General features: G+C 62.7%; 3 protein-coding genes across 3 annotated transcripts in view; all 3 read right to left on the bottom strand.

Annotated features, from left to right (window-relative positions):
* Positions 1–13,250, bottom strand: part of TBC1D24 (TBC1 domain family, member 24) — a 27,259-nt gene extending 14,009 nt beyond the window's left edge. Inside the window, exon 1 of the mRNA XM_012647728.1 lies at positions 13,238–13,250. The gene's annotated coding sequence lies outside the window, so the exon portion shown is untranslated. The remainder of the gene's footprint in view (positions 1–13,237) is intronic.
* Positions 13,251–14,309: 1,059 nt separating this feature from the next.
* NTN3 (netrin 3) lies at positions 14,310–16,873 on the bottom strand. Its single transcript, XM_012647571.1, has 6 exons — positions 15,757–16,873; positions 15,497–15,685; positions 15,251–15,400; positions 15,086–15,136; positions 14,903–14,977; positions 14,310–14,674 (listed from the first exon to the last, which is right to left on the bottom strand). Exons 1-6 carry the CDS (start codon positions 16,682–16,684, stop codon positions 14,325–14,327), a joined length of 1,743 nt encoding a protein of 580 aa, XP_012503025.1. The 5' UTR covers positions 16,685–16,873; the 3' UTR covers positions 14,310–14,324.
* LOC105812944 (chromosome unknown open reading frame, human C16orf59) lies at positions 16,778–26,399 on the bottom strand. The gene is made up of 15 exons (XM_012647508.1): positions 26,374–26,399; positions 26,185–26,283; positions 25,890–25,960; positions 25,358–25,766; positions 24,842–24,895; positions 24,131–24,224; positions 23,850–23,961; positions 23,655–23,756; positions 22,829–23,040; positions 22,312–22,504; positions 21,699–21,844; positions 20,422–20,611; positions 19,862–20,136; positions 16,966–17,079; positions 16,778–16,882 (listed from the first exon to the last, which is right to left on the bottom strand). The coding sequence occupies exons 1-15, from the start codon at positions 26,397–26,399 to the stop codon at positions 16,778–16,780; spliced, it is 2,202 nt and encodes a 733-aa protein (XP_012502962.1).
* Between the last annotated feature and the right edge of the window lie 1,185 nt (positions 26,400–27,584).

The raw sequence follows: 27,584 nt of genomic DNA, 5'->3' as shown, positions 1-27,584 counted from the left end.
CCTCCTGAACTTTTTCGCCTGCCCAGACTGAAACTCCCCAGCCCCCAGACAACCGCCATTCGACCACGACAGGTGCCTCGTGTAAGTGGGATCGCACGTCTCTGTCCTTCTGCGTCTGGCTTGTTTCACTTAGCGTGATGTCCTTGAGGTTCGCCGGCGTTACAGCAAGGTCAGAATGCCCCTCCTTTTGAAGGCTGAATACTATTCCGTCACGCGGAGACCACGTGGCTTCTCCGTCATCTGTGACGGGCACTGGGTCGCTCCCTTCCCCTGGCTACCGGGAAGGACGCTGCTACGAACACGGCTGTGCGATGACTTGAGTCCCTGCTTTCGATGAGTTCAGGGACACGTCCACTGATACTGTTTTTCCAGGGGCTCCTCCACAGAAAGCATTAACCAAAACAAGGTTTTCTGATGAAAACATTAGAATCATATTAAATTGACTTTGCTATGCCCACAGCAGGACGAGGCCACTGCCAGGTCCGGCACCTTCCTCCGCAGAAGGAAAGAAACCCTTAAGGCAGCTGATCCGTTTGCGCTGTCCTGGGAGGGAGGGAGGGCGGGAGGGTCCCCTCCTGCCCTGGTTGCGAAGGCCAGCCCCACAGGTCTCTCGTCCCGAGGCCAAGCCACGTCGCACGCGTCGCACGCTCTTCCACAAGTAGCCCCTCGGCGCTGGGCTCACTAACCTCTGCAGCAACCCCTGACCCATCCCGTTGGAGTGAAAAGAACTGGCTCCTTCTCAGGGCGATAAAGATGTTTATAAACAGAACAGGAGCTGGGCAGGACAGCACCAACCTTCACTCAACTGGCCCCAGGCTCAGGTTGAACATTAAACTGGAAATCCTAGAAGCGATTACTGCGCCTTGCAAAGTTCCTCCAGGGAGAAGCAGACCCTGAGTTTTACGCTGCAGCAAGCAGTCCAGGGACGTGCTGGATTCAGAGGACACCGAGGAAAGGACATGTGCCGAAGAGCCTGAGGTGCCCCCTGGGTTCTCACCTCTTCCTCAAGCCCCACCCAGAAAGAGAGCCCAGTGCTTCTGGGGCCAGGCAACCAGGTTTGTAATGACCTCCATAAGGCGTTTATAAAAACCAGGCCTGGTAGGTTTCCTCAGGTTAAAAAAATTTTTTTTATTACACAAGTGATACACGAATACATAATCACAAAAAAGTCAGATAGTACCAAATTATAGAGTAAAGATTTAGAGTTCTATTTAAATTATCCCCTCTAATCCTACTCCCCCTCTACCTAAAGATAATTACCATTAACAGTTTGGCATGTATCCTTCAAAACCCTTTTCTTGCCTTTATACGCATCCACAACAGAGTTGGATTTTCTCTGGACTGGTGGTCGGGCCAGGGAGGCAGGAGAGGGAGGAGAGTGATTACAACAGGCTCCGCCCCGTCTGGAGGCGGGTTTTACAGCTGAAGTGCCTGTCCCGGTCGCCCGCCTGCTGCCTGAACGTACTACAGCCGCACGGCTCCCACGCGGAGAACGGGGCTTCGCCTGCGCCCCGCGGGCCCCCACCTGCCCATAGAGGCGCCGGCGTCCTCGTCCTGCCCGGGCGGTCGAGGGGCGGACGCGGGAACACTCTCGCTCTGAAGTCGGACAGGCCCGGCCACAAAGTCCAGCTTTGCCACTTGTTTGCTTGAACCTTGGCCAAGCCATGCATGTTCCCTAAACTTGCAGTTTCCCCGTCTATAAAGCAGAGCTAGTAAATAATAGTCAGCTTCTCACGGTTTTAGTTCCCAAGCAACACCTGTGGCTTGCGTTACACGCTTACTCTGGACTCACCGGGTGGGGCAGGCGACACCCCACGAGCACGTATCTCATGTGACCCACTCTCTCTGCCCGTCCGCGCAGCCCAGGGCGGCCCGCCGGACTGTTGCTACGGTGCCTCTGGCTGTGAGACGGTTTTCTTGGGAAACCAAGGAGGAAATAGTTTCCCGCCACAAACGCCGCACTCACCTAAAGGCCCCCCACAGCCTTGAGTTCACTGCAGGGACGTGGAGGTGGGCAGGGCTGGTTCTCCAGGGCGGCCCTTTCCCAGCCCCAGCCACCCGCAGCTCCCTGAATTTGGGCGGTGGGGGGAGGGGGGAGCACTGTGTCTCTTGGCCTCAGCTCTGCACCTAGCCCACAATTCCGGGAAAACAGGAAAAATTCCACTAGACACCATGTTAGGCCCACAAGAATTACAGACAGTGACCATTTCAGGTGGTGGGGGTTCCACACGGTGCGCTGGGTCTGGAGGGTGACGGCTACTTTACAAAGGGTCCTCAGGGTGGATCTTACCCAAGAGAAGGCATTTGAGCTGAAGTGAGGAGAAGGAAGTAGTCAGGATAATGGAAGAGCAAGTGCAAAGGCCCTGAGGCAGGAACAGCAGAGACAGGTTGGAGGGGCAGGTGGCCCAGAGGTGCCGAGGAGTTTGGATTTTCCGAGTGTGGTGGGAAGCAGGGAAGGGATGTGATCCAGCTGATGTTTTTGTTTCGACGTTCAATGGAGGTTGTTTATAGAAAGCATCCGGTCCGGCTGGCAGGCCAGGGCAGCTCAGATGTCCCCAGGGTCTGGGGCCTGGCACTAGGGAGACATCAAATGTCTGGGCAGTGACAGTCTCCGGGGGCCGATGCCTGCTCCCTCCTGCAGAGGGGTGCGGCTGTGGGGGTTGGGTGAGCAGCTCCCCACAGAACAGCACCTCACTGACCCCCACCGCCGCCCTCCAGTGATCGTGCTACTTCTTTCCCGCCCGGGAAGCCGCCTCCAGTGAGCTACGCGCCTTTTCCTCACAAACTCATGTACCTGCAGATGGGAAGCAAATGTTCCTCAAAAAGAAAGAAATATTTAAGGGTAAACGACTGATTTTCCATTTCCCCAGAATGTTACCTTGCTACAGGTGACACACAGGACCACTGTGCTGTCTGGCCACAGTACCTGGTCCTGGGTCTGCCAGGGGTGAGACCACAGGCTCAGATGCCCCTTAAATGGCTCCAGGCCTGGAGCCAGGGCAGCCTCCTCTGGGGACGGCAGGTCCCACGGGTGACACTTCAGCCAGGAACACCCCAGGGCAGCACATGTGCTCACTCTATGGGAGCTCAAATAATCCCCCAAATCTGTCCTCCCCGGCGAACACCCAGGAAGGGGCCAGGGGCCGGGAGGGAGGAGTCCATGGCTCCCCGACGCCTGCAGCCAGGAGGTAGGGTGGGAGGAGAAAGGGGTACGTGCAGGGGGGACTGGCCTCCCCGTGCACAGTGGCAGGAGACACCTAGGACCAAGCAGGGCACCCCCCTCAAGCAGACAATTCCCTGACCCCATCCCCAGGGGCCACTCGCCTTCGCACCAATCCAAGCACAGCCGGTGCAGGTGTTTGCTCCACTTTAGAGATGAGGGGACCACGACAGAGAGAGGGACCAGGGGTCCCCAAGCATAGGGAAGACCGACTCTAGTCTGGGGACTCCAGAGCGCTCATGGCCACCCCCTGAGCCCCAGCCCACAAGTCACTTGTGAGGCACAGGCCCCCAGCTGCCTCCTCAGCAAGCTTTTCAATGCCCTGCTGTCCCCAAACACTGCTGCAGGGCCTGATGAGCCACGAAACCTGCTGCACTTCTCACCTCTTAACTGGGGGATGTGATTTTCCCAAACAATTGCATTTGCAAACAAACTCTTTCATGTGACAAAAACAGAACCACAGGTTTAGGTGATTGTATCTTAACCCCCCACTGGGCCTGCAGCTCCCCGGGTAGTGGGAAGGGGAGGGGCCGGCAGACCCACATGCGTTCAGCTCCCTTCACCCCAGAGGAACTGTGCCAGGTCCCAGGCTGGGCGCTGGGGAGAGTAGAAGAGGCCCAAGAGGAGGCTGCACCCCCAGCACCCAAGAAGTGTGGGAGAGCAGCAGGCGGGATGCTGCAGAGGGCAACTGCACCCCTAACCCACAGAGACGGGGTGTCGGCCTGCAGTGGGCGGGGGTGGGGCGTGCCCAGAGGCACAGAGGCAGGGGAGGGCAAGGGCGAGAGCTGGGCTCAGGTGGGCGGAGAGGAGGGGCTTCCCCACTGGGGCTGGGGGAGGTCTGAGCAGGTGGTATCAGATCTGCATTTAGAAACCCCCTGGTGGCCGTGGAGGAGGAGGAGGAGGGGGTAGGAGAGCTGGTGGAGGACAGAAGGCAGAGTCCAGATGGGACTCTGGGAGCCTAGATGAGGCCATGCCAGGGAGGGTGGACCCCATCCGACAGTGTGGCCTGATGAGGGGGCAGAGACCAGGCCATGCTGGGACTCTGGCTGAGGGGTCAAGCAATGAACAGAGAATTGCAGCCTGGGGAAACTCCATTTTGGAGTTTTCTGTTGCCCAGGCTGCAGGGCAGTGGCAGGATCACAGCTCACTGCGGCCTTGAACTCTGGCCTCAGCCTCCAAAGTGCTGGGACTACAGGGGTGTGTTACTGGCTCTGCTCATTTTGGAGTTTTAAGTGCCAGTTTCAGTACACATGCTTCTCAAACAAATGCCAGCGCCGCTGGGGTTGGAGGCAGGGCCCAGGGGGCCTCACGGCCCACGTGTCCCAGGCGAGCCCACGGCACATGAGGTGGGAGGCTGCGCGCACCCAGACGCTACCAAAGGGCCAATTGCAGGAGGCTGGCGCTCACCAGGACGCCAGTGTGAAGAGCTGGTGCCGCAGACCTGGGCTCCACCAGCCCCTACTCGGCCCCCACACCCACCCTGGCCACAGGAGCAGCCCCTGGGCCCGGCAGCGGGCGCACAAGGCCCCAGGGCTCTGCCGGCTGAGCCTTAGTCACTGTCACAAGCAGGGCGCAGGCATCAGGTGCTGCTTGCTCAGTCTGGGTGCGGGATCAGGAATGCAGAGCAAGGCCGGGTGCCCCAAGCATGTAGGGAACCCTCGGCACCTGAGGGCAGGGGGCGACAGGACAGCAAAGAGGGGGCACTTTGGTCTCTGAGGATTCCTGCTTGACAGCGAGGTGCGCACTCCACAGGCAGGTTCCCCTAATGGAGCCCCTCGACCTTGCTAACTGCGCACAGAAGGGAAACGGACTACCGGTCCTGGGAAGGTGGAGTCCCTGGCACCAACCTGCTGGGCCAGGGAGGACAACAGAGGTGATGTGACCAAGCCCCATGCCAGGCCCCGGGGCGCACAAGTTTGCTGCCTGACAAGGAGATGCTCTGGGGGGTGGGGACACTCCAGGGCGCTGGCCAGTGGGGGAGGGTGGGGGAGGGCACGTCTGGGCAGCTAAGGGCTCATGCCAGGCAGGCTCACGGGACAGAGCCTGGCAGGGCGTCTGGGTGGAGCGTCAGGTGGCACAGGTGCTGGGAGAGGGGGGAGGCACATGCGGCCCGGAGCCTGGGAAGAGAAAGAGCTAGAAAGCGGAGGAACACACTGGGCAGGGACAGGAGGGGTGGCCGCCAGCATTCACCCACAGGTGAGGACACCCTCCACCTGTTTCAGGAACCTTCCTCTCAGGTCCAGGTCAAGTCTGACTTCCTCACAAGGGCCCAGTCCTCCCACCACCCACTAGGGAGCGGCCAGGGAAACGCCTAACGCGTCCAAGATCTGCGGGGCGCCTCCGACGCAAGCAACCCCCGAGGGGTGAAGGCTCAACCCCCCAGGGCCCCTCAGCCCAGGAGCCACAGGGCAGCACGGTGGGCCCTGACCCCTGACTGGCCTCATGTGTCCGCCAAGCATTATCTTTCTGGAACCTTCCTGAGTGCCTATACAAGGTCCCAGGCACTGAGCTAGGTACAGCAGATATGGAAATAAAACACCTGGCGGGACAGTCGGAGCTGACTTGCAGACACCCGTAAGGCGGAGAAGCAACACGGAGTGACTGCGCCCCTGCACGGAAGGCCTCCCTGGAGGCGATTCCACCGAGCGGGGCCTCGGGAGGGCAGGTGGGCGTTGCAGGTGAGGGACCAGCACACCCCACGCAGAAATACAAGACCGGCTGTGTTCAGGGGGCTACAAACTGCTACTTCCTGGGAGCACTTCTAAAGCGGGAGGGTGGGGAGGCCTCTGCCCCACGGAGGGGCCCCAACCCCATCCCACTGCTAAGGAGGCCGCCAGGGTACTGGGGTGAAGACTTGTGATGAGGCTTTCATTCCAGAAAGATCTGCCTGGTGGCAGCCTGGAGGGCGGGTGCAGAGGCAGCAGAACCACACAGCCAGGGGGCAATAGGTGGGTGGCCAGGAGGGGGGCAGGCTGGCCACCAGGTGTCTGCTGCGGGCGCCCAGGCCTTCCCGTGAACGATGCTGGAGGTGGGGGAGGCCCCGCACGGCACAGTTGAGAACATCCCCCACCCAGTGAGACCCTCAGCTGTAGGACAACGCCCGATTCTAGCAGGATGACCGTGGTAATGGTGTCACTAACCAGGGTGACTCCGGTTACTGGTCTCCCCAGGCCACGTGACCCTGCTGCTCTGCTTTTGGCCGCCCCCCGCCCAGCTTCCACCCTCTCTTCTGTTCTGGAACTTGCCTATGGCAAACATACATATCATCCCTCCCCAAATGCGCCCTTCCTCCTCCTGGCCGGACAGCAGGCAGGCCCTCCCCAGGGTGCGGCCTCCTCCCCGACACCCTGACCCCTCTCTGCTACCCAGCCTCTCCCTGTGCTGCCACCACCCGAGGGCGGAGTGGGCATCTCTGCCTCTCCATGCAGACCCTGGCCACCCCAGAAAACCACCCCACGCAGAGGTCACATATTCCTAACCCCCCTCGCAAGCCCCATCCCAGGGTTCCTCACGGCCCTCCTCCTGTCCGCCAGCCCCTCCCGTCCCGGGTTCACCCCTTTGCCAGCTCAGCTTGCTGAGTCACGCGGAGCCCCCACGTCCCTCCTCCCGTCTTAGCCACATGGAAAACCCGTACAAGGAAGCCAGGCCGGGGCACGAGCGCCTGGGGGTGGGGGCATCCTGCCGCCTGCTCGCCGTCCTGGTCTCAGTCCTGGTCCCGAGCTCGAGCCTCGCGCCAGCTGGCACCTGGCAGGTCTCGGCAGCCTCCCACCCACTGCCCCAGAGGCAGGGGACTGTCGGTGGGAGCGCCCCACCGCGCTGCACTCCCCGCCCCCCCAGGCCCCGGCTCTCACCTCCTGTGCCACAGGCAAGCCCCAAACACAGCACCAGAGCGCCAAGGCCCGCCCTGCTCTGCCCTCCTGCCTCTCCTTCCTTCCTTCAGCTGCCCTCGCCCCTCCCGGCGGCTGCCAAGTCTAAGGGACCCCTTTGGTCCCTTATCCCACCTGCCTCTCTGGGGAGCCATCTCCTCACCTCTCCACGCCCGTCTCTTCCTCCCTGTTTTTGCCGGAGCCCAACCTCTTCTGAGCCTGGAATCCCGCTGTGAGCTCCAGGCCCGTCCCTCCAGCTGCTTCCTGGGAGCCTCGAACGTCCCACTGCGTTCATGCTCCACTGACTCCAATGGTGCTCCGCTCCGACGCCCAGCGATCCTGCCCGGCCTCGCCCGCGCGCTGCTCTCCACCGACTCCCTTCCTGCCCCCACCCTCCAGGGTCGGGCCCCTCCGGCAGCAGCTTCAGGAGTCCTGGCCACACGGTGCCAACACAGTCCCCACGCTGCATTGGGAGGGACTGTCACATCTGTCCCTGTGTCCCCTTTCCCCTCTGGTCCAGTCGCCCCTCCTTCCCAGGCCCCCAAGCAGCCCCTGGGCAGGGCGGCACCCCGCTGAGCTCAACTCCTCCCGTGTGGATCTGTTCTCACCCCAGGCGCACCGCTGTACGTCCAGCTCGACTGCAGGGTGACTTCCGCACCCAGGTGTCTCGCACGACACCCAGTGTGCCCTGGGGAGGGGAAACAGGAGAAGGAAACAGGCAGAGACTCAAAAAAAAAAATCACAAGCTACTTGGGCCCCAGATGAAAATTTAATTTGGAAGGCCACATGACAACAGGGAGCATCCACCAGCTTGTCCCGGGCACGAGACCTTCTGGGAGGCACCTTCGCGTGCCAGGACCGTGAGGTGTGCTTGGCCTCGGCCCTGGAGCAGCGCACAGGAATTTTTCAAATATTAATGGTGACCAGCATTCTGCAGTGACTACCAGGTAGCTTGGCTGCCAGGGAACCTGATAGTGGGCTCTCTGCTGCTGACACACAATGGCAGGCACGTGCCAGGTACAACAGGGGTGTGGCCAGCAAGGAGGTGTTAGTCACAGCACCATGGGCCAGCTGCCCGCCTGCTCCGCTTGGAAGTTCAAATGCACCTTTACGGTGGCTCCTGTGCCACCGCAGGGGGTCCTACAGGGCAGTCTGAGTCCCATCCTCGGCTACCCTCTCCAGACGGTCCCTGCGTCCCTGTCTCAGGCAGAACACCTTCCCCCAGCCGGTCCGGGCCGCCCACAGGCAGGGCTGGAGTTGGAATGGGGCTCTGCCAACCCAGGATCAGTATTTTCTGAGTGCAAAGGGTCTCCCCAACAGCAAGTCTGGAAAGACACGCGCCAGGGCACAGAAGCAGCAGAGGATGTGCGTTCTGACGGGTCTGAGTGCCAAGCCAGGTGCCTGTGACAGGTGCACCTTGGAAGGCAAGTGTCTTCAGGCTGAACGAGAGAGCCAGCCAGGGCGAAGTCACGCAGGTTTAATCATTCTAACAGGCATTCGAGACACGCTTCCCGGATGCCAGCGTGCCAAGGCTCGAGTACGGAGGCCCAACCCTGCCCTGCCCTCAGTCACCCCAGTTCGGGTGGCGTGTGCTGACCACGCCAGTGCAAGGTGCAGGTCCCCTGATAGGAACGCTTGGGGTGTCTGGGCCCCAGGCCCACGAGGGCAGAGGGCCAGGAAAGGCTTCCTGGAGCCAGCACCTGCCTCAGCTGGGCCTTAGCCCCAGGACGCAGCAGAGACAGCGTGGGCAAAGGACGGGGCCAGGGAGGGCAGAGCCTGTTCAGGGCTGTCTGGCTCAGCGCGTGCAGGCCCAGGCCCGTGGGCGTCTTCCGTGGCTCGGATTAAAGGACAGTTCTGTAGTCTAGACTCACGGGTGCCAAGCAGCCAAAGGGCCTGAGGCGGCAGCCTGGGACCCACTGGGCTGCTGATAACAACAGTGCCCTGTGTGCGGGGAGGGGACAGCCCCGGAAGACAGAAGAGTTAACGCCCACACCTCGATCCTTCTAAGGCCCAGCAGCTGACCAAGACAGGAAGCCTGGAAGGCCCGTCACCGGGAAAGGATCACGGAGGGCAGCTAGGGACCGCAGGCAACATGAGTCAAGGAAAGGCTGCAGGAACAGAGGTGAGGGGAGCTTTCGGTGGGACCCAGGTGACCAGCCCCACTTACGCCGCCGCAGTCAGCGGAAGGGCCTTATTGGCAACAGAATCGCCCACCAGCCAATTAAGATTGTGTAACACAGGCAGACACATAGCTTCAGGGTCGCGCGTGGTGTGTCCTTGGTCCCCTGTAAAGGGGAGACCACGCTGCCGGCACGCGATCCGTGCGCCAGACCCCTTTGTGGCCCAGCAGCCCACGCCCCATGGGGACCGCGTGCCAGCTGTGGGCAGATGGGGGCAGTACCAGCCTTTCCCCGGCCTCACCCATGGGCCCCTCGGTGTGGAGGGCTGGGGAGGGCACCACACGCCTGGCCTCTGCGTCCTCAGCCGATGCTTTCCGAAGTCCTGCCCATGGCTGACACTGACAGGCTGTACGGAAACGGGGTACTGGAAGGAGAGCGAGGGACCCTGAGAACGCTGCAACCCCGGGTCTCAGGGCTCCAGAAGGCTTTTCCAGAGTTCTAAGAGTGAGAATGCTCTGACAGGACCGACCCTCGGTCTGGACATAAATAGGGTCCTTTGAGGTGAGTGACCCCCAGTCTGGAGGTTCCCCCAAAGGCAAACAGACTCCTGAAACAGGAAGGCCACCGGAAGGACACTGGAACCGTGCGAGTGTGCACCTTTAACAGCTCACATTCCTTTACTCCGAGAAACACTAGATCTCTGCGACAGAGGTTAAAAGCTCGCTCCCTGCCCCCAAAAACCAATGGGTTACTCACTGGCCTTCTGTTACCTATTTACTGTCTTAAGAACATAACACTAAGCGCCTGTGGGGTTCAGCACTCTTTTTCTCGCTGTATACGCTCTTTCGGGAAGACCCCATCCACTGCCCAGCCCGGACGCCACACAGCGTCTGCAAAACGCTCTCCTCGGCTGCAGACCAACCCGTATCTACACACCACCCGGACGCCTCACCCGCAGCCAGATCAGCATCTCCATGGGAAACACCCGCAGCCAGATCAGCATCTCCATGGCAAAGTCAGGACCTTTCCCCCAGCCGGCTCCCTTCCCGCACATGCCCTGCGGGGCACGGCACCGCCAACCGCCAGCCACCCGCCCCCCGACCTCAGAGCACTCCCTCCCTCCTCCCTGGCTCTTCCCATCCCACGGCCACTTGTCTCTGAGTCTTGCTTTTCCTTCCTTCTGCGCTTGCGTGTCTCTGGGTGTACCCCGCCCTCTGTGCGGGCCTCCCCCAGCCCACCCTGGCCACCACTGCCCACTCATCCTCCGAAGACGTAAATCTGATCTATTACTCACAAACTCAAGATCTTCAACGGCTTCCTGCCGCTCAGGGTGAAAGTCAAAGTCTTGGGCTGGCGCTCAAGGCCCTTCCCAGTCTGCTGCCAGCCCAACCCCCTCGCTGCCTCCCCCTCCTCAGCCCTCTTCCCGAGGCTGCCCACTGCCCTTCTCCCAGCAGCTGGTGGGGGGACACCATGTCCTTGTTACTTCATGCACATTGTCCCTTTGCCCAGAAGGCTCTTTCACTCTCACGGCCTTGCCGATCCCAACCATCCTCCACGCAAAGCTCAAGTCCTTCTCGGGACCACCACCCGCACGTCCAGCCTGAAGGCACGCCTCTGAACCCACTCCCGCCTCTGCCAGAGCGCACACCATGTCCATTCACCCGTCTCCTCACTGCACTGTAACCTCGATGTCCTAGCTACAGAGCCCACGGCACGGTGCCCCCTCACGTGAGGTGCAAATTCAATAAAAGCATGCTGAAGCCTGGTACAGCGGCTCACGCCTGTAATCCTAGCACTTTGGGAGGCCAAGGTGTGAAGACTGCTTGAGGCTGGAGTTTGAGACCAGCCTGAGCAAGAGCGAGACCCCGTTTCTACAAAAAACAGAAAAATTAACCAGGCCTGGTGGTGCACACCTGGAGTCCCAGCTACTCAGGAAGCTGAGTCAGGAGGATCGCTTGAGCCCAGGAGTTGGAGGCTGCAGTGAGCTGTGATGACGCCACTGCACTCCAGCCTGGGCAATGGAGCGAGACCCTTTCTCAAACAAAACAAAACAAAAAAACCATGCATGCTAAAAGGATAGAGAAAAATCATTAAATAATGAATTCAAGTTCATTCTCAATCAAAGCCTGAGGTTTTGTTTCTCTGATATTATCTCCATTTGAAAGGCAATGTTTGAAACAGCCACTGAAATTGCTGCTTTGAGTTGACAAGGACTTCTTCCATGTACAGAGTTGTCATAACAGAAAAGCTGTGCTCAAATAGGTAGAACATTGAACAGGGTCAGCGTTAAGTGTTTTTTTACAACCTGCTTCATAGCCCTTATGTAAGTTCAACCAGAAACCATCTACAGGCAAACACTTAAATAAGTCTTCCGAGGTTGGCTCCATCTGCAGAGAATTAAGAGTGACACTGTGTGCCCAAGGTCACTTAAACCTGCTGGACAGTCCTGGCAGGTGTGGTCAGTGAGAGCTAATAAGGCCCACCCGCAGGTGAACTTGCAGACCTAGGGTGGTAAAATGTATTGCTATGAAAACCCTGCCTAGATTACTAGGTTCCTTCTGCGTCCCCAGAAGGTCGCCCTGAACCCGGCTGAGAGCCACTGCATTGGTTCACATCCATGGTTCTGACAAGGGCACCTTGATCCACTTCAACAACCATTCAGAGAAAACCTCCGACCCATCCCACGCCAGGCCATGGGGGAGCCAAGATGGACGGAATGTGGCTCTAGCCCTGCTCACAGGAAAGACAGGAAGGAGTGCTTCTAAACAGCACTTGCTACCCAACAACGCTTCGCGCAAAGGCTTTATCTGAGTGCTGAGGAGATTAGATGAGGATCAACCCAGAATAAAAGGATGCGCAGGCGAGGGTCATGCTACTGGCTAGGCACAGAAATTGTAAAATCTTGGAGGAGTGTCTTGGTTTTTTCTTATCTGGGCCAGTTTCTCCTGGTCCAGTTTCTTTAAAATGAAAAGAACCTGCCTGCTTGTCCTCAAGGCAATTGAAGAAACATCTACAGGTACCTACCGTCTGCCGGGGATAGAAAGTGAAGGTGAAGCCCTTGCCCTCGAGTGGAGGGGATAGCAACACATCCCAAACAGAACGGTGCTTTCTGCAAACCGTCCGCAATCATCTGCTGACTCTAGAGCACCCACGCAACAAAATAAGGAAAGTCACCTTCTGGTGCTTGTTAGACCTGGGAAGGCAGACAGACTCCTCCTTACTAGGAATAAGCTGCCAGGGGAAAACAGCGAACGCAGCGTCACCACCACAGCCACTAACCTAACAGCCTGTACCTGCACACAATCCAGGTGGTTCTTAACAACCTTCGGCCTTTAATGTCAGTGCAGCGAGTAGTAACCCAGAAGGCCTGCAGCACATCTGTTTGCTACCCAGCCTGTCCCTACTGTCACCAAAGAAAACCTGTGGCCAGGCCCCCAGCACCCTTGCCCAGAGGGGAGCATTCCCAGGTGCAGCCATCCCAGATGGTGCCAGCTCTACCCCCAGCTGTGCTCACTGAGGGCGGCCCCCGGCTTCCACTTCCCAGGCCAGAGCCTGGCACAGCGGCCAAGGAGGGCACCTGCTGGACACGGTTGAGAAGCTGGGTAGACACCTAGGTAAGGTGGACAGGTGTGTCACCTTGGGGCAAGTGGAAGGCTGGGAGGAGCTGCGGATCTTCGTGGGCAGAGCGTATCAGAGAATCTTGCAATTCTGATGCAGTCCAGAAGAGGATTTCCTACCCAGCAGGGACGGAAAGTACCCCGAGGAGAGAGTGACACAGAGACAGCTCTTTCCGAAGCCACTTCGCCCTCCCCTGCGTCGTGCCCCAGCCCGAAGCCAGTCCGCCGGGCGCTGCCAGGCTCCGGAGCCCCCTGAGCGGCGCGTGGGCCCCCAGCACGCCCGCCTCGGACGAGGCCCCGCAACGTGGCCCCCACGCCCGCTCCCCAGCGCGCCCCAGCCGCGGTGACAGCGGCGCCCCGGCCCGGCGCCCCCGCGACCCCGTCACGCCCCCCACACGCCCCGCGCGCACCCACCTCCGCGCCGCGCCGCCGGCTCCTCCGCTCTCCGCGCGACGACGGCGGCCTTCTGCGCACGCGCGCAAGCGGCCCCGCCCCCGCCGAGCGCACCGCCCGCTGCCCACCCCGAGCGCCCGCGGGTCGCGGCCCGGCGGGCTCTGGGCATGCGCGCTGACGCCGCGGCGGGAGCATGCGCCGGGGAGGGCCGGTCCCCAGGTGGAGGGCCCGGGGCTTGCGAAGGGTCCCTGGGGACGAGTGAAGCGCGGCGGGGGATGGGCTGCGGGCGTGGGGAGCCCGGACAGCTACCTGCTGGAGTCCCGCCCGCCGGGTCACGCGTGAACCCGGGGCCGCGTGGGCGCGACGTGCGGTCCCCAGCCGGCGGATAAGGGGTGTAGGAGGGTCCTCGGGGCGGGACCCGAGCGGGGGAGCCCCGCGGCGCAGAGGCCGCCGGGCGGAAACCAGAGGCAGGGACACGGGCGTCCAGCCGCAGAGACAGGCCGGCACTGACGGAGGGACCAGAGACCCCCCCGAGTTGGACAGGGGCGGCCGTCCGCGTGGGGAGGGGCCACAGCGCCCTCCGCGGGCCCCGGCAGGAGGCGGGGGGGAGGTCACTGTCCGGGCAGTGGAGTTAGGTCACCGAGCCCCATGGGGGTCACAGGAGTCTATGGTGGCCACGGTGGCTTTTGGGGAGGTCAAAGCGCTCGCGGGCGGATCACCGCGTCGGGGAGTCACAGTGGCCCCTGGGATGTTCTCAGACCCCGGAGAGGTCCTGCCATCACAGGGGGGGTTCACAGCCTTCTGGGGTGTCACAGTGCCCTGGGAGAGGGCAGGCAGCGTGAGGGTGGGGAGACCCGGAGCCCTGGGGATAACAGCTGCCCAAGTGCCTCCAGGCAGCAACCTGGTACTATCCCGCGCTTCCGAGTCCGGGCTGGTGTCGTGGCGTCGGTCACACTCCTCCGAGACCCAGGTGTGAGGCACCAAGGGAGGTGCCGGGCGGGGACGAGGCGGGGGCCCAGATGGCGACACGCGCGAAGCGAGCAGACTCCTCGGCGGACGAAGGCGCGGGATGAACGTGCGCCTGGCTCTGCGCGCCCAGCCCGCGGGCTCAGGCCGCGCCGCAGCGCCCCCGCCGCTCGCGCCGCTGCAGCCTCCGCAGGCGCCGCGTCCACGCGTCCCTCCAGGGCAGCACGAGGCTTCCGCGGGCCGCGCTGAGCCCCGGCCCCCGGGCTCCTGCGCCCCGGCCCGCGGCTCCCAGCCCGCCCCCCAGCAGCAGGTAGCGGCGGCCGGGCAGTAGGCGCGGGCAGCCGCAGGCCGCGTCCTGGGCCGGAACCCACAGCGCGCTGCTCCCGCGCCGCGCGCGCTCCTCGCCGCTCCGGAATACGGCGAGCACCGCCACCGGGAAGCGCGTCCACGCGCCGCGTGCCTCGCCACGGGCGCCCACCGCCACCTGCACCGCTGCGGGGAAGGCGAGAGGGGCGGGGTCAGAAGGGGCGGGCCGCGCGCAGGAGCACAGGGCGTGGCAAGGGCACAGAGGACAGAGTGGGGCTAGAGGGGTGGGGCCGGCGACAGTGGGGGACCTTGGGCAGCAAGGGTCAAGGTATTCTAAGGGGAGGTTGGCGGAGGAGGGGCAAGGCGGGAGGAGGAAGGGGAGAACGTCGAGGCAGGAGGCCCAGCGAGGCCTACCATAGTCCTTCCTGCAGAACTTCCTCAGGCTGATGCGGTAGCTGCCACGTGCAGGTCTGCAGTGCGAGTTACAGTCTGGGGGGGAGGGGGGGAGGATGGCACAGAACCCCACTTCCCCCCAACCCATCGCACCCTCCCCCATGGTCATACCTGACTCAGGGACCCTGTTCCCTGTCCACTCACCCTGGGGCTCCACAGGACTGCTCTCCTCAGTGGGTCCAGGGACAGGGGTCTCTGCGGAGAGGGAGAATGGCCGGCCATGGAGGGGCAGGGGCATCTGCAGGGCCCCAGGGACAGACAGGCAACAGCAGGGAGCTGGGGTGGCTGAGGCAGGGCTGGGTCACTCACTAACACAGGGCGCCACCGGAGAGCGGCTCTGCTGGAAGCCAGGGGCACAGCGGTTGCAGGTGAGGCCAGTGACCCCATCCTTGCAGGGACACTGGCCTGTGGTCTGGTTGCAGGTTTTGCCAGCAGCACCCACGGGGTGACAGTCGCAGGCTGAGGGCAGAGGTGGGAAGGGCCTGATCAGAACCCCATCTGGGGCTCTGGGAAACCAGGGGGTGAGGGCATGTGGGCGGCTGGAAGCAGGCTCACCCCTGCAAGCGTGACGGTCACTCAGGGCACGGCCAGGGTCTCGATAGAAGCCCTCCCTGCAGTAGTGGCAGTGGCGGCCAGCAGTGTTGTGCCGGCAGTTGAGGCAGACACCCCCACTGCGGCGGCCAGACAGTCGGTACAGCTCCATGTTGAAGCGGCAGCGGCGGGCGTGGCCGTTGCAGGAGCAAGCTGCAGGGAGGGACGGGTCAGGGGCAGGCAGGCCGGGTCCGAGATCCCCAGGCCACCCTCCAAGGCCTCACCAAGGCAGGCGTGGGATTCCCGGGCTGTGGCCCGCTGCCACGGCCTGTCGCAGTAGAAGGGCTTGCAGCGGCCGCAGTCGGGGCCCTCGGTGCCATGCCGGCAGTCGCAGATCAGGTGGCCCTGGGTGTCCAGCAGGCACCGCGAGGCGTGCCCATTACACTTGCAGCGACCGCCCACCTGGAGCTCAGTGGCTGAGTAGGAGTACGGGACTGTGGCCTCCGAGTCCCTGGTGTCTGCCAGTGTGGCAGGCCTTGTGAGCACTACGCGGATGTCTGTGGCGGTCACCCAGTCTTGGAGCACCGGGCTGCTGTCCAGATCCAGGCCTGGTGGGCTACCATCTTGCACACTGAAGGCCAGAAGGCCACCACCGTCGGGCTGGGCCTGGGGTGCAGGGAAGCACAGGGCTTCAGGCCCTGGGCCAGCAGGGCCGTCGGCAGGGGCAGGCAGACGGCCGTAATCCAGGCCACAGTGGGAGGAGAAGAAGCCGAGGGGGGCCCAGCTGCGGCCATGGTCCTGTGACTTGAGCAGGGCCGCTGACGCCGGAGGGGCCGAGCAGAAGCGCAGGCTCACGAAGACCAGCTCGAAAGCCTTGCCCAGGGGCACCGTGAGGGTCACGTTGAGGGGAACCCAGGGCAGCAAGTCTGAGCGCCAACACAGAGGGCTTGCCATTCCCCCTGCAGAGGTCAGAAGGGCAGCAGGGTGTGCCCGCCGTGGATCTGAGGCATCACAGGCCCGAGTAGCTGGCCGTCCGCACGTGCTGGACGCCAGCACCTGGCGGCCTAGGGCTGCATTCACCAGGCCTGGCACACAGCTGCGGGGTGCGCCCCCCTCATCGTGGCAAGGGTCGGTGGCCGCAGGCGGCCCAGGGCTCAGTGCGGCCCAGAGAGTGCTGGCGGTCAGCAGCAGCCCCCAGGGCCAGCAGTGCATGGCCAGAGCCACCTTGGGGCAGCCAGCCGGCAGGGGCCCCACGATGCTGCCCCTGGGGAGGCAGAGCCCAGTCCCAGGCTCTTCCTGCTCCTTTCAGTGCTGCCCGGGCGGCCCCAGCCAGGGCCCAGAGGTGGGAGCAGCAGCGGCACGCCGGGCCGAGTGCAGCAGCGGGTATGTTGGCCCGTCCTCCCGCTGGGCCTGGAGCGTTGACAGGCGACGTCCCGCTCCCCGGTGCCTCTGCCTGGAGGAGGCCCCACCCGCCACCCGGGGCTAGCACTCACCCACCAAGGGCCAGGCAGAGCAGGTCTCCCGGCCTCCCGGGAAGGGTTGTGGGCGGGCGGGGCCAGGGGTCCCCGGGCCGCCGCCTCCTCCCTGCTGCAGAGAGGGCAGACGAGCTGTGCCAGGAGCGGGTGGGGGGCGCAGCAGGCGCAAGCCTGGGCCCAGCCGGGGGCGGGGCTGCATGGGCCGAGAAGGAGGGAAGGGAGGGGAGGGGGCCTCGCCGGCAGAGCTGGAATCAGAAGCAGATTCAGATTCAGGCTGGGCCAGCGGGGGAGGGGGCTGGGAGGCCCGGGAGCCGGGGGAGGGGCCAGGGAGCCAGGAATGCGATGGCGGGAGGGGTCTGGAGGGGCAGCTCAGCCCCACAGCCCGTGGGGGACCACCCAGCAGGGTCCCCGGCCCGGAGCCAGGCCTTGACTGCTCCTGGGGCTGTGCCACGCGCTGGGCGGGGATCTGGGCCCATCAGGTGGGCTCGCCTGGGTCTGATCGGCCAAGGCCCCGTGCCCCCTGGGTAAGGGAGCCTGGTGGGGGGTTATGGAGGTATCCCCAAAGCAACAGTCTGCTCTAGTAGAAAGAACCCAGGACTGGGGGCAGGTCTGATTTTGAATCCAAATTGCTCCAATTTCTGGCTGTGTGATTTGGGTTCCGCAGTTTCCTCATCGGCCAGATGCCTGTGTTTCCTCGTGCTTTGCGGAGGTTGGGAGGATGGGGTGAGCTGCCATCGGTGTCAGCCCTGAGGCAGGAGCTGCACAGCCTGAGCTCGGCTGAGGGGTGCAGGCCATATGGTCCACCAGGAGGCCGGGTGGCATTCAAGGGCATGGTTAGCTGTGGAGGACCCCTCTGGAGGGGCAAGGAGTGGGGTTTCGTTCCCCCAGGGAGGGGCTGCTCACGAATGGCTCCGTGTCAGAACTCCTGAGCCTGCTGGCCCACATCCTAGCAGGTCTGGGCAGGGAGACAGAGGCAGAAGCTTAGCTGGGTGGCCTGGGTACTAGCTCAGAGGGGGCAGCTGCTGCTTGGAACAACCCCAGCAAAGAGTGGCCAGGGATCGCTCTGGACAGAGAAATCCCCTTCCCTAGTCCTTTAGGTCCTCCACAGAGGGGAGGACCCAGGGACTAAGCACCCCAGGGAGGACTGGGATCAGCCCCAGGCAGAGGGGCGGCCCTGAGGCTTGAACGTCCACACACGACCCCAGGCCACATGGGTGTGTCTGTGTAGGCAGAGCTGCTACCCTCGACAGGGCCAGAGATATAAGGACAAACAGGAAGAGTATGGACAAGAAGCAGAGACACCATGCTGTTTGGGAGAGGAGGAGCAAGAGGACACTGGGGCCTCACAGGGGAAGCCAGAGCAGAGAAGGGGGTAGGAGGGCCTGACCTTGGAGGAGGAGGAACAGGAAGACAGGGTGATGGGGCACCAGCTTGGCTCCTAGAGCAACTGCCACCCACTGGTGGGCCTTTTCCCAGGCCTGATAGTCACAGATGCAGGATGGAGGTGGCAGGACTGAGCAGAGGGCAGAGGGGCTGCTGGCCTCTCTCTTCCCCTCCCAGCCCCTGCCTCCTGGTGCTGCAGGGCACAGACTCAGCTTCCCCACAGAGCATGTGTCCTTCACAGGGGGAGTGAGGGACCTCACAGGTCCTTATGCTGTGCTCTGGGATGGGTCAAGTTCAGACCCAGCACCTTCCCAACCACCTTCTTCAAGGTCCTTCTGGCTCCAGAGAAATACCCAGTCCTGACACGGGGGTCCCACTGAGCTGCAGACAAACCTCCAGGGAAGCCCAGGGCATCTCTGGACTTCAGAACCCCATTGGATTCACCTGGCTGCCGATGGAGGCTGGCGGGGAGCAGCTCTCTCACTCTTCAGTGGGGCTGGCTTTGTCTCCAGCCCAGCCTCCCTGTGAGCTGGGGCTGGGGTCTACAGGAAGGCTGGTGGCATCTGGCAGGGGTGGAAGTAGGTGCCGCCTGGGCTCAGCCCTGCTGGGAGTGCTCATCTGGGTCAGCAGGCAGGAGGCTGGGCCCCTGAGGGCCGTTGTGTCACCAGCTCCCCAGGGAAGAGGCTGCGGGCTGCAAGGCCCCTGCCTGGTTGTCCTCTGCCCACGTTCTCCTCCGCCTCCCCTCGCAGATGGTGTGACGGAGTTAGGGAGGGCCTTCCCCACAGCCCCCAGACGAGGCTCATTGCTCCCTGTGGACCCAGCCACTTGTGCCAGCCCCGGACTGAGGCCTCTCACACCTCCCACCTCTCCACTGGCCCTGCCCCCTCCTGGCACCTTCGGCGACAAAGCGGCTCCGCCTCCCCTCCCCCCACCTGCACCTCAGGCCGCTGCTCCCCCCGCCCCAGTGGCAGCTCTCGTTTCGGGCACAGGCTGGGAAGAGGGGACGGAGGGGCTTGAAAACCCCAGCCGCAGGGAGCACAGAGTCTTTCCCTTAAGAGGCCGATTGATCAAATAATTCCCGGCCCAGCCCAGGACCTATGTCCCCTCCCGCTGCTTGCAAGCCACCACTTGTTCACGAATTGCACCTTTACTGAGCGCCTATTATGCCTCGACGGTCTTCCAACCCAGCGCGGCAGGCAGACAGCTTCGGGAGGGGCACAGCACGCTGCGCCCGCCCGGTGGAGAGCGGTCACGCCCCGCCGCGTCCCGCCGCGCCCCACGCCCTGCTCGCCGCGCGGGCCCCCGCCCGCCCCGCGCTCAGCCACGCCGGCTCTGCGGTCGCGACCAGCTCTGCGCGCCAAGCCAAGTGCCGAAAAGCCACGTTGGGCGGAGGGGGCAACGCAGAGAGGCGGGGGAGGGAAATGGCCCGTAGCCGCCTCTGCCCAGAGGGTTCGGAAAGAAACGGTTTGCGGAGGGGGTGTGGGAGGCGGCTTCCGCGACCCGCGCTCGGCACGTCTCCCGCCCGGCTCGCCGTGACCGCGATGGGCGGGGGCCTCGCGCGCCGGCACAGAAAGGCGGTGGTCAGGAGCCGGAGGCCCGCGCCGAGCGCGGCCAGCGACGCGCCCTGGGCCAGGTCCAGGCGGGGCCAGCGCAGCGAGAAGGTGATGGCCATGGCCATGGCGGCGGCACCGGCCAGTACGGCCACGGCACCGAACGGCAGGACACAGCGCGGCCACGAGCCCCCCGCGCCACCGGTGGCCAAGAGCAGCGCGCGCAGGGCCCCGGGGGACTCCGGGCGCGCGAGCCCTGGCGGGGTGGGTGCGGCGGGCGGAGGCTCGGGCACGCTCATGCGGCTGATGTGGTGGCCGCGCTGGGGGCTGGTGTGGGCGCCGCGCAGTCCCCACTCACGTCCAGACCCGCCACGTCAGAGCCGATTGGCCTGGGACACGCTGACGCCATCGGGGACGCCCGGGGAGTTAGACACCTCCCCGCTTTGGTGAGGAATCAGGGCGGGCAAGCCTTGATCCGGAGGGCAGCCTGCCTTTCTTGTCCTGGAACCCTTGAGTTGGGACCCGCTTAGGCACCACCCACCAAAGCTATCCAGGGCGTCTTCCTGCCCGAGAAGGCTCTGGCGCGCCCCCACTGATCCGCAGAACACCACCAGTGCCTTGGACTGGCCCCGGGATAGCGGATCGTTGAGCCAATGACCACTGAGCTCCCACCAGGGCCTGGCCACGGGTAGAGGGGGATAGCGCTCCTGTCCTCCTTGGGCAAACGCCCTCTGGGAATGGTGGACAATAAACCAAGTGAGGCGGTCAATAAAATAATTCTGGGCAGACTACCTGCTATGGAAACCAGCGCTGGGGTGTACAGTAGCAGGGTGTGTGGCAATCAGGGATTTAAAGGGTTCCCCAGATCAGAGCACTGGGGTATAAGCTCTGGAGGCAGCAATAGGGTGGCCAGGAGAGACACAGCTGGCTGACCTCACTCCCCGGGGACTAGGTGCCAGCCTAGCAGGGCAGGGCAGCCCACAGGGTCTCCCCCACTCTGGGCTCACCGTTCCTGGGATTCCTGTTCTGTCCCGAGAGGGGCCCCTAAGTGCAATGAGGACCACAGTCATTTGCTTCCTACTTTGGTCTCTGCCATCTGGTCCTCAGCTGCCCTCAACTCTGACTCTGTGTCGGAGGGCGCCTCCGGCCTGCCGGCTGTCAGGTCCTCACCAGCAGGACCTCCCGTGGGCACCGAGAAGCTGCCTCAGAGCTGCTTCAGTATCATCTACATACAGCCAGCACTTCATCTGGCTCTTGGAAGACCTGGTTTCCCAGGTGTTACCACCTCCTGTCCTGCTGCCCGCATGGGGCCTGAGCACCTTGGGGAAGAGGCTGGTATTTTTCCTTGTCACAGAACCCCGTCCACAGCCCAGTGTGGCAAAGCTCCAGAACTGACCACACAAAGGGCCAGGCCCAGCTCCGATGATCACCTGGGACACCGCAGGCCCTCAGCGAAGGTTCGTTTACCCAGTGCTCTGAGCGCTGGCCGGGCTAATGCCGCAGCCTCCACGGCCAAGGGCATCAGACGTATCATTTCATTAATCTTCACACCAACCCCGCAGGGTAATAACGGGTCCCCTGGCATGACAGTGGGGACAAGCCTGGGGACTGAGGCTAAGGCTCCTCAAGGATCTTGCTGGAAATCCCACCGCAGGAAACAAGCCATGATGCAAACCTCAGTCTGTGGCTGCCCCGACCCCTGCTGCCTTCCTGGGGAAGCGATGCTTCCTTCAGCGGGGCCTGGGGGAGCCTGGGAGGTGACAGTGGAGTGGGTGCAGGGGGAAAGGGCCTTGTCCCTGAGAAGGGCAGACCCCATACCTGCCACAGCACCAGCGCCAGGAGGAAGTGCTGGACCTGGGCACCAGGAGACCGCAGGAAGCAGGCTAGGTGGCTGTGGGCAGAGACTGGCTCACTCTCCGACACGGGCTTACGGCTTTTGTGTCTCTGATGAGCTGAGTACAGTTCTAGGCATGGGGGGCGGGGGTTTTAGGCGTGCTGGGCAAACGCCCCCTACTTTGTACAGAAGGGATAGTCAGATGCTTAACAAGTACACTTGACATACTCTTTTTTATCCAGCAGAGTAAGTATCAAGCGATGATATACTTGATAAGTAAAAAAATAAAGAAACAAAAACCAAGAACAACCCACCCTACCAAGTCCCACCTTGGTTTGATTTAAATAGATACACTTTCCAAAGTAGCTTTACTATCACGCAGGTGGCTCCGAGGTTTACAGCGAGACAGCAGAGGTAGTGAAGAAAGGCTCCCCCCAGCCTCTGGCCTCCAGCTCTGCCAGCAGGTTTAGCTGTGGGACGAGCCAGGCTGCCCTGCGGCACCTCAGAAACCCAGGTTTCCTAGGGGTACAGGCGTCTCTGGTCCCCACGCCCACAGCAACAGGGAGAATCCCCTCAACCCCCTCACTTAACTCCGACCAGGGAGGAGGGGATTCTCCCTGATGGGGTCCTGAGGCCCGGGCATGGGGGGAGGGCTATCTGCAGGGTCATCGTGCAGGACGGTGAGGAAGCGCTCGCCCCCCTCGCAGAGCAGGCTGTGCACAGCCCGGCACAGGGCCAGCGAGGGCGGCTCCTGGGAGCTCACCAGGGGCAGGAGTTCAGCCATTAGGACCTGGGGGCAGTGCAGGGCCACGTCTCAGGGGGGCCCAGTTTTGGGCGGCTGGCCTAGGTGGTGCGGTGATCGCAGGACAGGCTTCAAGGCCCCCAACTCCTTCTGGGGCTTCAGGCTGTCCTGCTGCCCTGGCCCATGCACAGACTCAGGGGCCCAACCCCCGCCCCCTGGGTCCTGGGGGTGCCTCACAGTCAAGCCTGATCCCCGGCCGTTCTCCCATTGAGAAGGAGCCCTCACGAGGCTCCAGACCCGGAGTCCTCCCCACAGCCAACGGCTCCCCCAGGCACCCAGCTGCACACTCCCCACCTCCTGTTCCAGAAGTACCTTTTCCAGGTGTACCTGCTGGTCCAGCATGGCCACCCGCAGCCTGAGGGCCGCCAGGGTCTGCAGCTCCTGGGTGCTGGAGTAGAGGAGCAGCTGGGGGCTCCAGAAGGGGCCTGCTCCACCTCCACAGGGCGGTGGGGCCCTGGAGGGCCTCCCAACAGGACACGGCGCCACAGGCTGCTCTGCCAGGGATTCGTGGACAGGAGATGTGGCTATGTGAGATGGCAGCCACGCGTAGTTGTCCCGGCACCTGCTCCTCACCCCCACCCTGCTTCAGGGGTGCAGTCAGGCTTCCACAACAGGCCAGCACGAGATGGGGTGAGGTGCGCCTGGGCTTGCTGGGGCAGGGGGTCCTTTGTGGAGCCCCCCTGCCTCCTGGATTTCTTTACTGTGCTTACACGTGACTGTTTTGAGACTGACTTTGCTTTTAACAAATTAGATATCTTTACTCTTAAAACTTCGAGCAATTAAAAAACACAAGAGAGAAAAGCACTATTGCCCATGAATAACCACCTCTTGCCATACATGGAGAGTCACGTCCCACTGTCTTTCTGATTCTCATCTGCTGGTTTTTCAGTGCTGGATAAACAAGCCAACTGCTCAGAGTGATGAGGGTCTGCTCCTTGGGAGCAGTGGGGCGGGGGGCTGTCCCGAGGCAGTAAGGAAGGTGGGCTGGTCCCACAGGACAGCTGGCAAGAGCCCAGCACTGCAGGGCGGCGTGGGAAGGGGCTGCTCACCCTTCCTGGAGGCACGGGCAAGTCTGGCCAAAGTACCTGGCCCTGGTCCAGGCCTCAGCACAGGTGGCAGGGCAGGGGCGGGTCCTTACCTGCATGCAGCTCCTGCAGCCTGTGGAGACACTGTCCGGCGATAGCCTGCAGCCCCTCCAGGGTGAGCAGGCAGCGGTACTCCTGCGTCCAGTCAGTGGGGGCTATGCGAGAGTCAGGGGGGCAGGCTGGGGCCATGCCAGTCTTGAAAGCCTCCCTGCACCCTGCCCTCCCGAGGCCTGCATTGGCCCACTGACCCGCAGAGAGCTCCTCCTTCATGTGCAGTCTCAGCAGTGAGCAGGCCTCCTGCAGGCGCCCCACCTCAGCCTCCACCTCCGCAGCACTGAGCACCGGGCCAGGCCGGCCTGACTGCACATGGGTCAGGAAAACTCCCAGTGACAGGCCCCTCCCCTCCCACATAGGACTGGTCTGGCAGTGGCCCTGGCCATCCCATACCAGCCCTTTCTGGGGCCACTCTTCAACCTGCCAGGTTTAGAGCCAGAAGCCCCCTGGGTTCCTGCACGCCCTGCAAGGATACGGCTGTCTGCATCTGCTGGAGGAAATAGGTTTTGGCGGCGGCGGTGGCATTTGTGGAATCCCTGGGCTGTGCAGAGGTGAGCTGGGCCCACAAGCTGGGATGCATACACGGCGCCACGGGAACCAGAGGGACGTGGTTATTCTAGCTGGCTGGGCCCTGGGAGGTAGGCAAGGGCCAGGGTAGCGGCCCCAGGCTGGGTGTCTGGCTCTGCTGAGTGTCAGGAGGGGCCTTCGGAGGCCTCAGAGAGCCGAGAGGACACTGCCCACGATAGGGGATGGAGCCAAGAGAGAATTCACGAAGGAGCTGGCAGTGACTGGTCACTGTGACGCTGCTAAGAGCGCTGGGTGCTTCTCTATACCAGGTAGTATAACGCTTGAAAGGTAGCATCTCATTTAACCCTTACAACACCTCTGTGAAGCTGCTACTATTGTCACTTCCAGAGGAAAGACAAATTGGGACTTGGAGACACCAAGTATCCTGTTCAAGTCTTGCAGCTTGTAGAGTTGTTGAGCTGGGGGCTTCACAGCCTGCTTAATCTAAGGTGACTGCAACATCCTAGCTGGGCAGACTCTTTTACTGTCGGCAGTGACCCCACGCCTCTGTCTGCAAAGAAAGCAGACAGAGCTGCCTGTTTCTCCTACACGTTCCCGAGCTGGTGACGCCTCTCTGGTCTCCCCTCTGCCCCCACCATGCCGAAAGACCCAGCCTCACCGGGAGTTCTGAGAAGCCGCCTTCCTGAAGGCTGTAGGCAGCTGCAGCAGGCTCCTGTCAGAGAAGCCAATGTTCAGAGCAGCCTCGCCTCACTCTGGCGGCTGTAAGTCTGTTCCCTGCTCAGAGGCCAATGAGGGAGGAGGCTTCTTACACCTTCTGCCCTGCCACCCATTCTGACAATCCCTCTTGGACAGGATGTCCAGAGTGGTCAAGAGAGCCAGCCCAGCCCCTCCAAAGCCCATCCGGAGTGCCCGGGCTGGGTGGATAAGGGGACAGCTATGGAGAAGAGGGCAAGACGGGCTCCAGTGTGTTAAACTGGGCACTGTCACACCAGCTGCTACATTTTGCTAGCTTCAGAGAATGAGCCTCAGGGGCCTGCACCCGGGAGCTCCTGTGGCCCACACCCTGCTCAGTGCCCTGTCTTCCCTACCACCCCAAATCCCAGACTCCTGTTGCTGGCCAAAGTCTGAGCAGGTAGAGACAGCAGTTCTTCCAACGAGGGTCTGGGAAACCTACCCCTTCTCCTTGAGTGTGAAGGATTCTGGGGCCTCAGGAGCAGCTGATAGGGCCACATGTTGGTCCCTGAGGCCTGGCCCAGGCCTGGTGGCTCGGGCTCCTACCCCGACACGGGCCCTATTCCCAGCTGAGGGGAGCCTGCGCTCAGGGTGGCCCTTGGCAGGCACTGTGGTCTGGCGGATGCCTCTAGTGGGTTTTGCCTCTGATGCGCAGCTGCCAGCCTGGCCTGGGGCCCAGGATGGGGTAGAGGCTGTCATGCCAGGAGAGGTGGCAAAGGACCCGGATTTCAGGCTGGGGGCCTTGGCTCTTTCTCCAGCCTTAGAAGTGACTTTTCGTGCCAGAACAGCCTTCTTCAGGGCCTGGGTCAGAAGTTCCAGCTCCTTGAGGTCTTGGGGGCCGGGTGTGCATGCTGTGAAAGCCAAGAATCATGCAGGGGTCTTTCCCCACTGTTTCCCAGGAAGGGTTTCTCACAACTGCATGCCAGCAGTCAGGTAGGGGCAGCACCTGGAGAAGGTGGGTGGCAGAGGTTTACCTGGAGAGTGATCCTCTTCTTTAGTTTCTGGCTCTAGACGTGCCTCTGGAGCCAAGGTCCCAGCTGGTTCCCTGCAAAGACACGGGCAGCATGGCACGGCCAGGAGGCAGGGCCCAAGAAGACCCCAGGGGCCTGGGGCCTGGCCCCCAGCGCAGTCCCTCAGCCTCAGAGGATGCAGGGTAAGAGGGGTGGCACTGACAACCCGAAATTCGGAAGTGGGAGACTGCCCCAGGGCTCTGTGCAGGATTCTGAGGGTCTGCGGGAGGCCCGCCAGGGGGTCCCGGGGTCCGCGTACCAGGTCCGCAGCAGCCTACGAGAGACGCGCAGGCTCTGCTCCAGTTGCAGCTGTCGCTCTGCGCAGGCGTCCAAGGCACCCTGCAGCTCGGCCACCAGCCTGGCGGGACGCACCGATGGCTCAGCACCTCGGCCGGCCTCGGGCCCCGCGCTCGCCCGTCCCCGCCCCCTCCCGCCGCGCGGGCCTCACCTGCGCGAGCAGTCGGCGGGCAGCATGAAGGCGGCGGCGTCCCCTTGCAAATGCCGCCATCGGAAGATCCCGCCCCTTCCGGGGAAAAAGACCATCCCTTTCCTCCCAGGCTACCCAATCCCGAGTTCAGAGCTCAGGGCCCGCCCCCCACCACCACCCGCGCTCCTCAAAGCCCGCCCCGCCCCGGCCCCGGCCCCGCCCCCCCAGGCCTGGCGCGGACTCCGACTCCGAGTTGGGTGGGCCCCGAGGCAGAGGGTGGCAGTTCGGGTGACTTCAGGCTTCTGGTTTGGAAAACCGGGTGGATGGTGGCGCCATCGCCGCGCTCCTCTGGCAGGGCTCCTGTGGTGGTTTACTGGTTGGCTTCATGTCTGTCCCTGCTGAAGGTGCTGTAAAGCAGGAACCGCTGTCTTGCCGACTCCGGGCCACCCAGCACAGGCTCAGGCGCACCGAGGAGGAAACAGTCAGTGGAGGAGGCGAGGATGACGGCTGTGATAGGAGCCGGGACAAGGGACAAGGAAGTGCTCACATGTGGACACCCAGCGAGGTGTCAGGTCGGCAGGCACCTGGACACACGGAGCAATGGGCCTGGGCCAGCCGGCCCAAGGCGGGGCGGGGTCCATGAGTGGGGACAGGTGCGCCACGGATGATGGAGCCCAGAGAATGCCAGAGGTGGAGGACAGCGGAGCACAGTCTTAGAAGCAATGGGAGGCCCAAGAGGGAGGGGCTGTGGACCAAGCGCTGCTGCCAAGGCCCAGGCAGCCTCAGCACGTGGGTGAATGAGGCCTTCAGTGCCGCAGGGGACAGCTGGGGGAGGAACAGACAGTGGCTGGGCGCAAGTGAGGAGGGCAGCAGGGCCCACTGCAATGGGAGGTAACTGGAATAAACAAACTCAAACCCTGAAGGGCCAAGAAATCTCAAGTGGTAGCTGGAGGGAGGACAGACCTGGAGGGGGATGGTTTAAAAATGGGAGAGGTGAGTCCATTTCAGTCATTAACAGGAGGTGTCACAGCAGAGCGGGTGGAGGACACACAGGAGGGGAGTTGAGGGCACAGGGCACAGAAGAGGAAGGGGGCTGGGACCCAGCAGCTCTGGGCCTGCCCTCAGGGTGGGCCCCTCCCTCAGCGGTGGGGGAGGCTAACTGCAGTCCCGCTGCCCCTGAGATTTCTCTGAAGCAGGAGGGGAGGGGAAAAGGCCTCAGTTGGCACTTAGGA

Source organism: Propithecus coquereli, unplaced genomic scaffold (assembly GCF_000956105.1).
Source record: "Propithecus coquereli isolate 6110/MARCELLA unplaced genomic scaffold, Pcoq_1.0 Scaffold27, whole genome shotgun sequence".
Lineage (NCBI taxonomy): Eukaryota > Metazoa > Chordata > Mammalia > Primates > Indriidae > Propithecus > Propithecus coquereli.
Note: the sequence above shows the minus strand (reverse complement) of the source record. Positions and strands in the feature narration are given on the sequence as shown.

What these genes read in the sequence shown, in the direction of transcription:
- NTN3 (XM_012647571.1), bottom strand. Translation starts at nt 16,684, where the DNA reads ATGCACTGCTGGCCCTGGGGGCTGCTGCTGACCGCCAGCACTCTCTGG. An exon ending in TGACCGTCACGCTTGCAGGG is followed by an intron (nt 15,401 to 15,496) that starts GTGAGCCTGCTT and finishes CTCTGCCCTCAG; the next exon opens with CCTGCGACTGTCACCCCGTG. An exon ending in GTTCTGCAGGAAGGACTATG is followed by an intron (nt 14,675 to 14,902) that starts GTAGGCCTCGCT and finishes CCTTCCCCGCAG; the next exon opens with CGGTGCAGGTGGCGGTGGGC.
- LOC105812944 (XM_012647508.1), bottom strand. Translation starts at nt 26,399, where the DNA reads ATGCTGCCCGCCGACTGCTCGCGCAG. An exon ending in AGACGCCCTGGATAGCTTTG is followed by an intron (nt 20,137 to 20,421) that starts GTGGGTGGTGCC and finishes CCACCCCGCCAG; the next exon opens with GGCTCGCGCGCCCGGAGTCC. An exon ending in CTCTGCCTGGCCCTTGGTGG is followed by an intron (nt 16,883 to 16,965) that starts GTGAGTGCTAGC and finishes TCAACGCTCCAG; the next exon opens with GCCCAGCGGGAGGACGGGCC.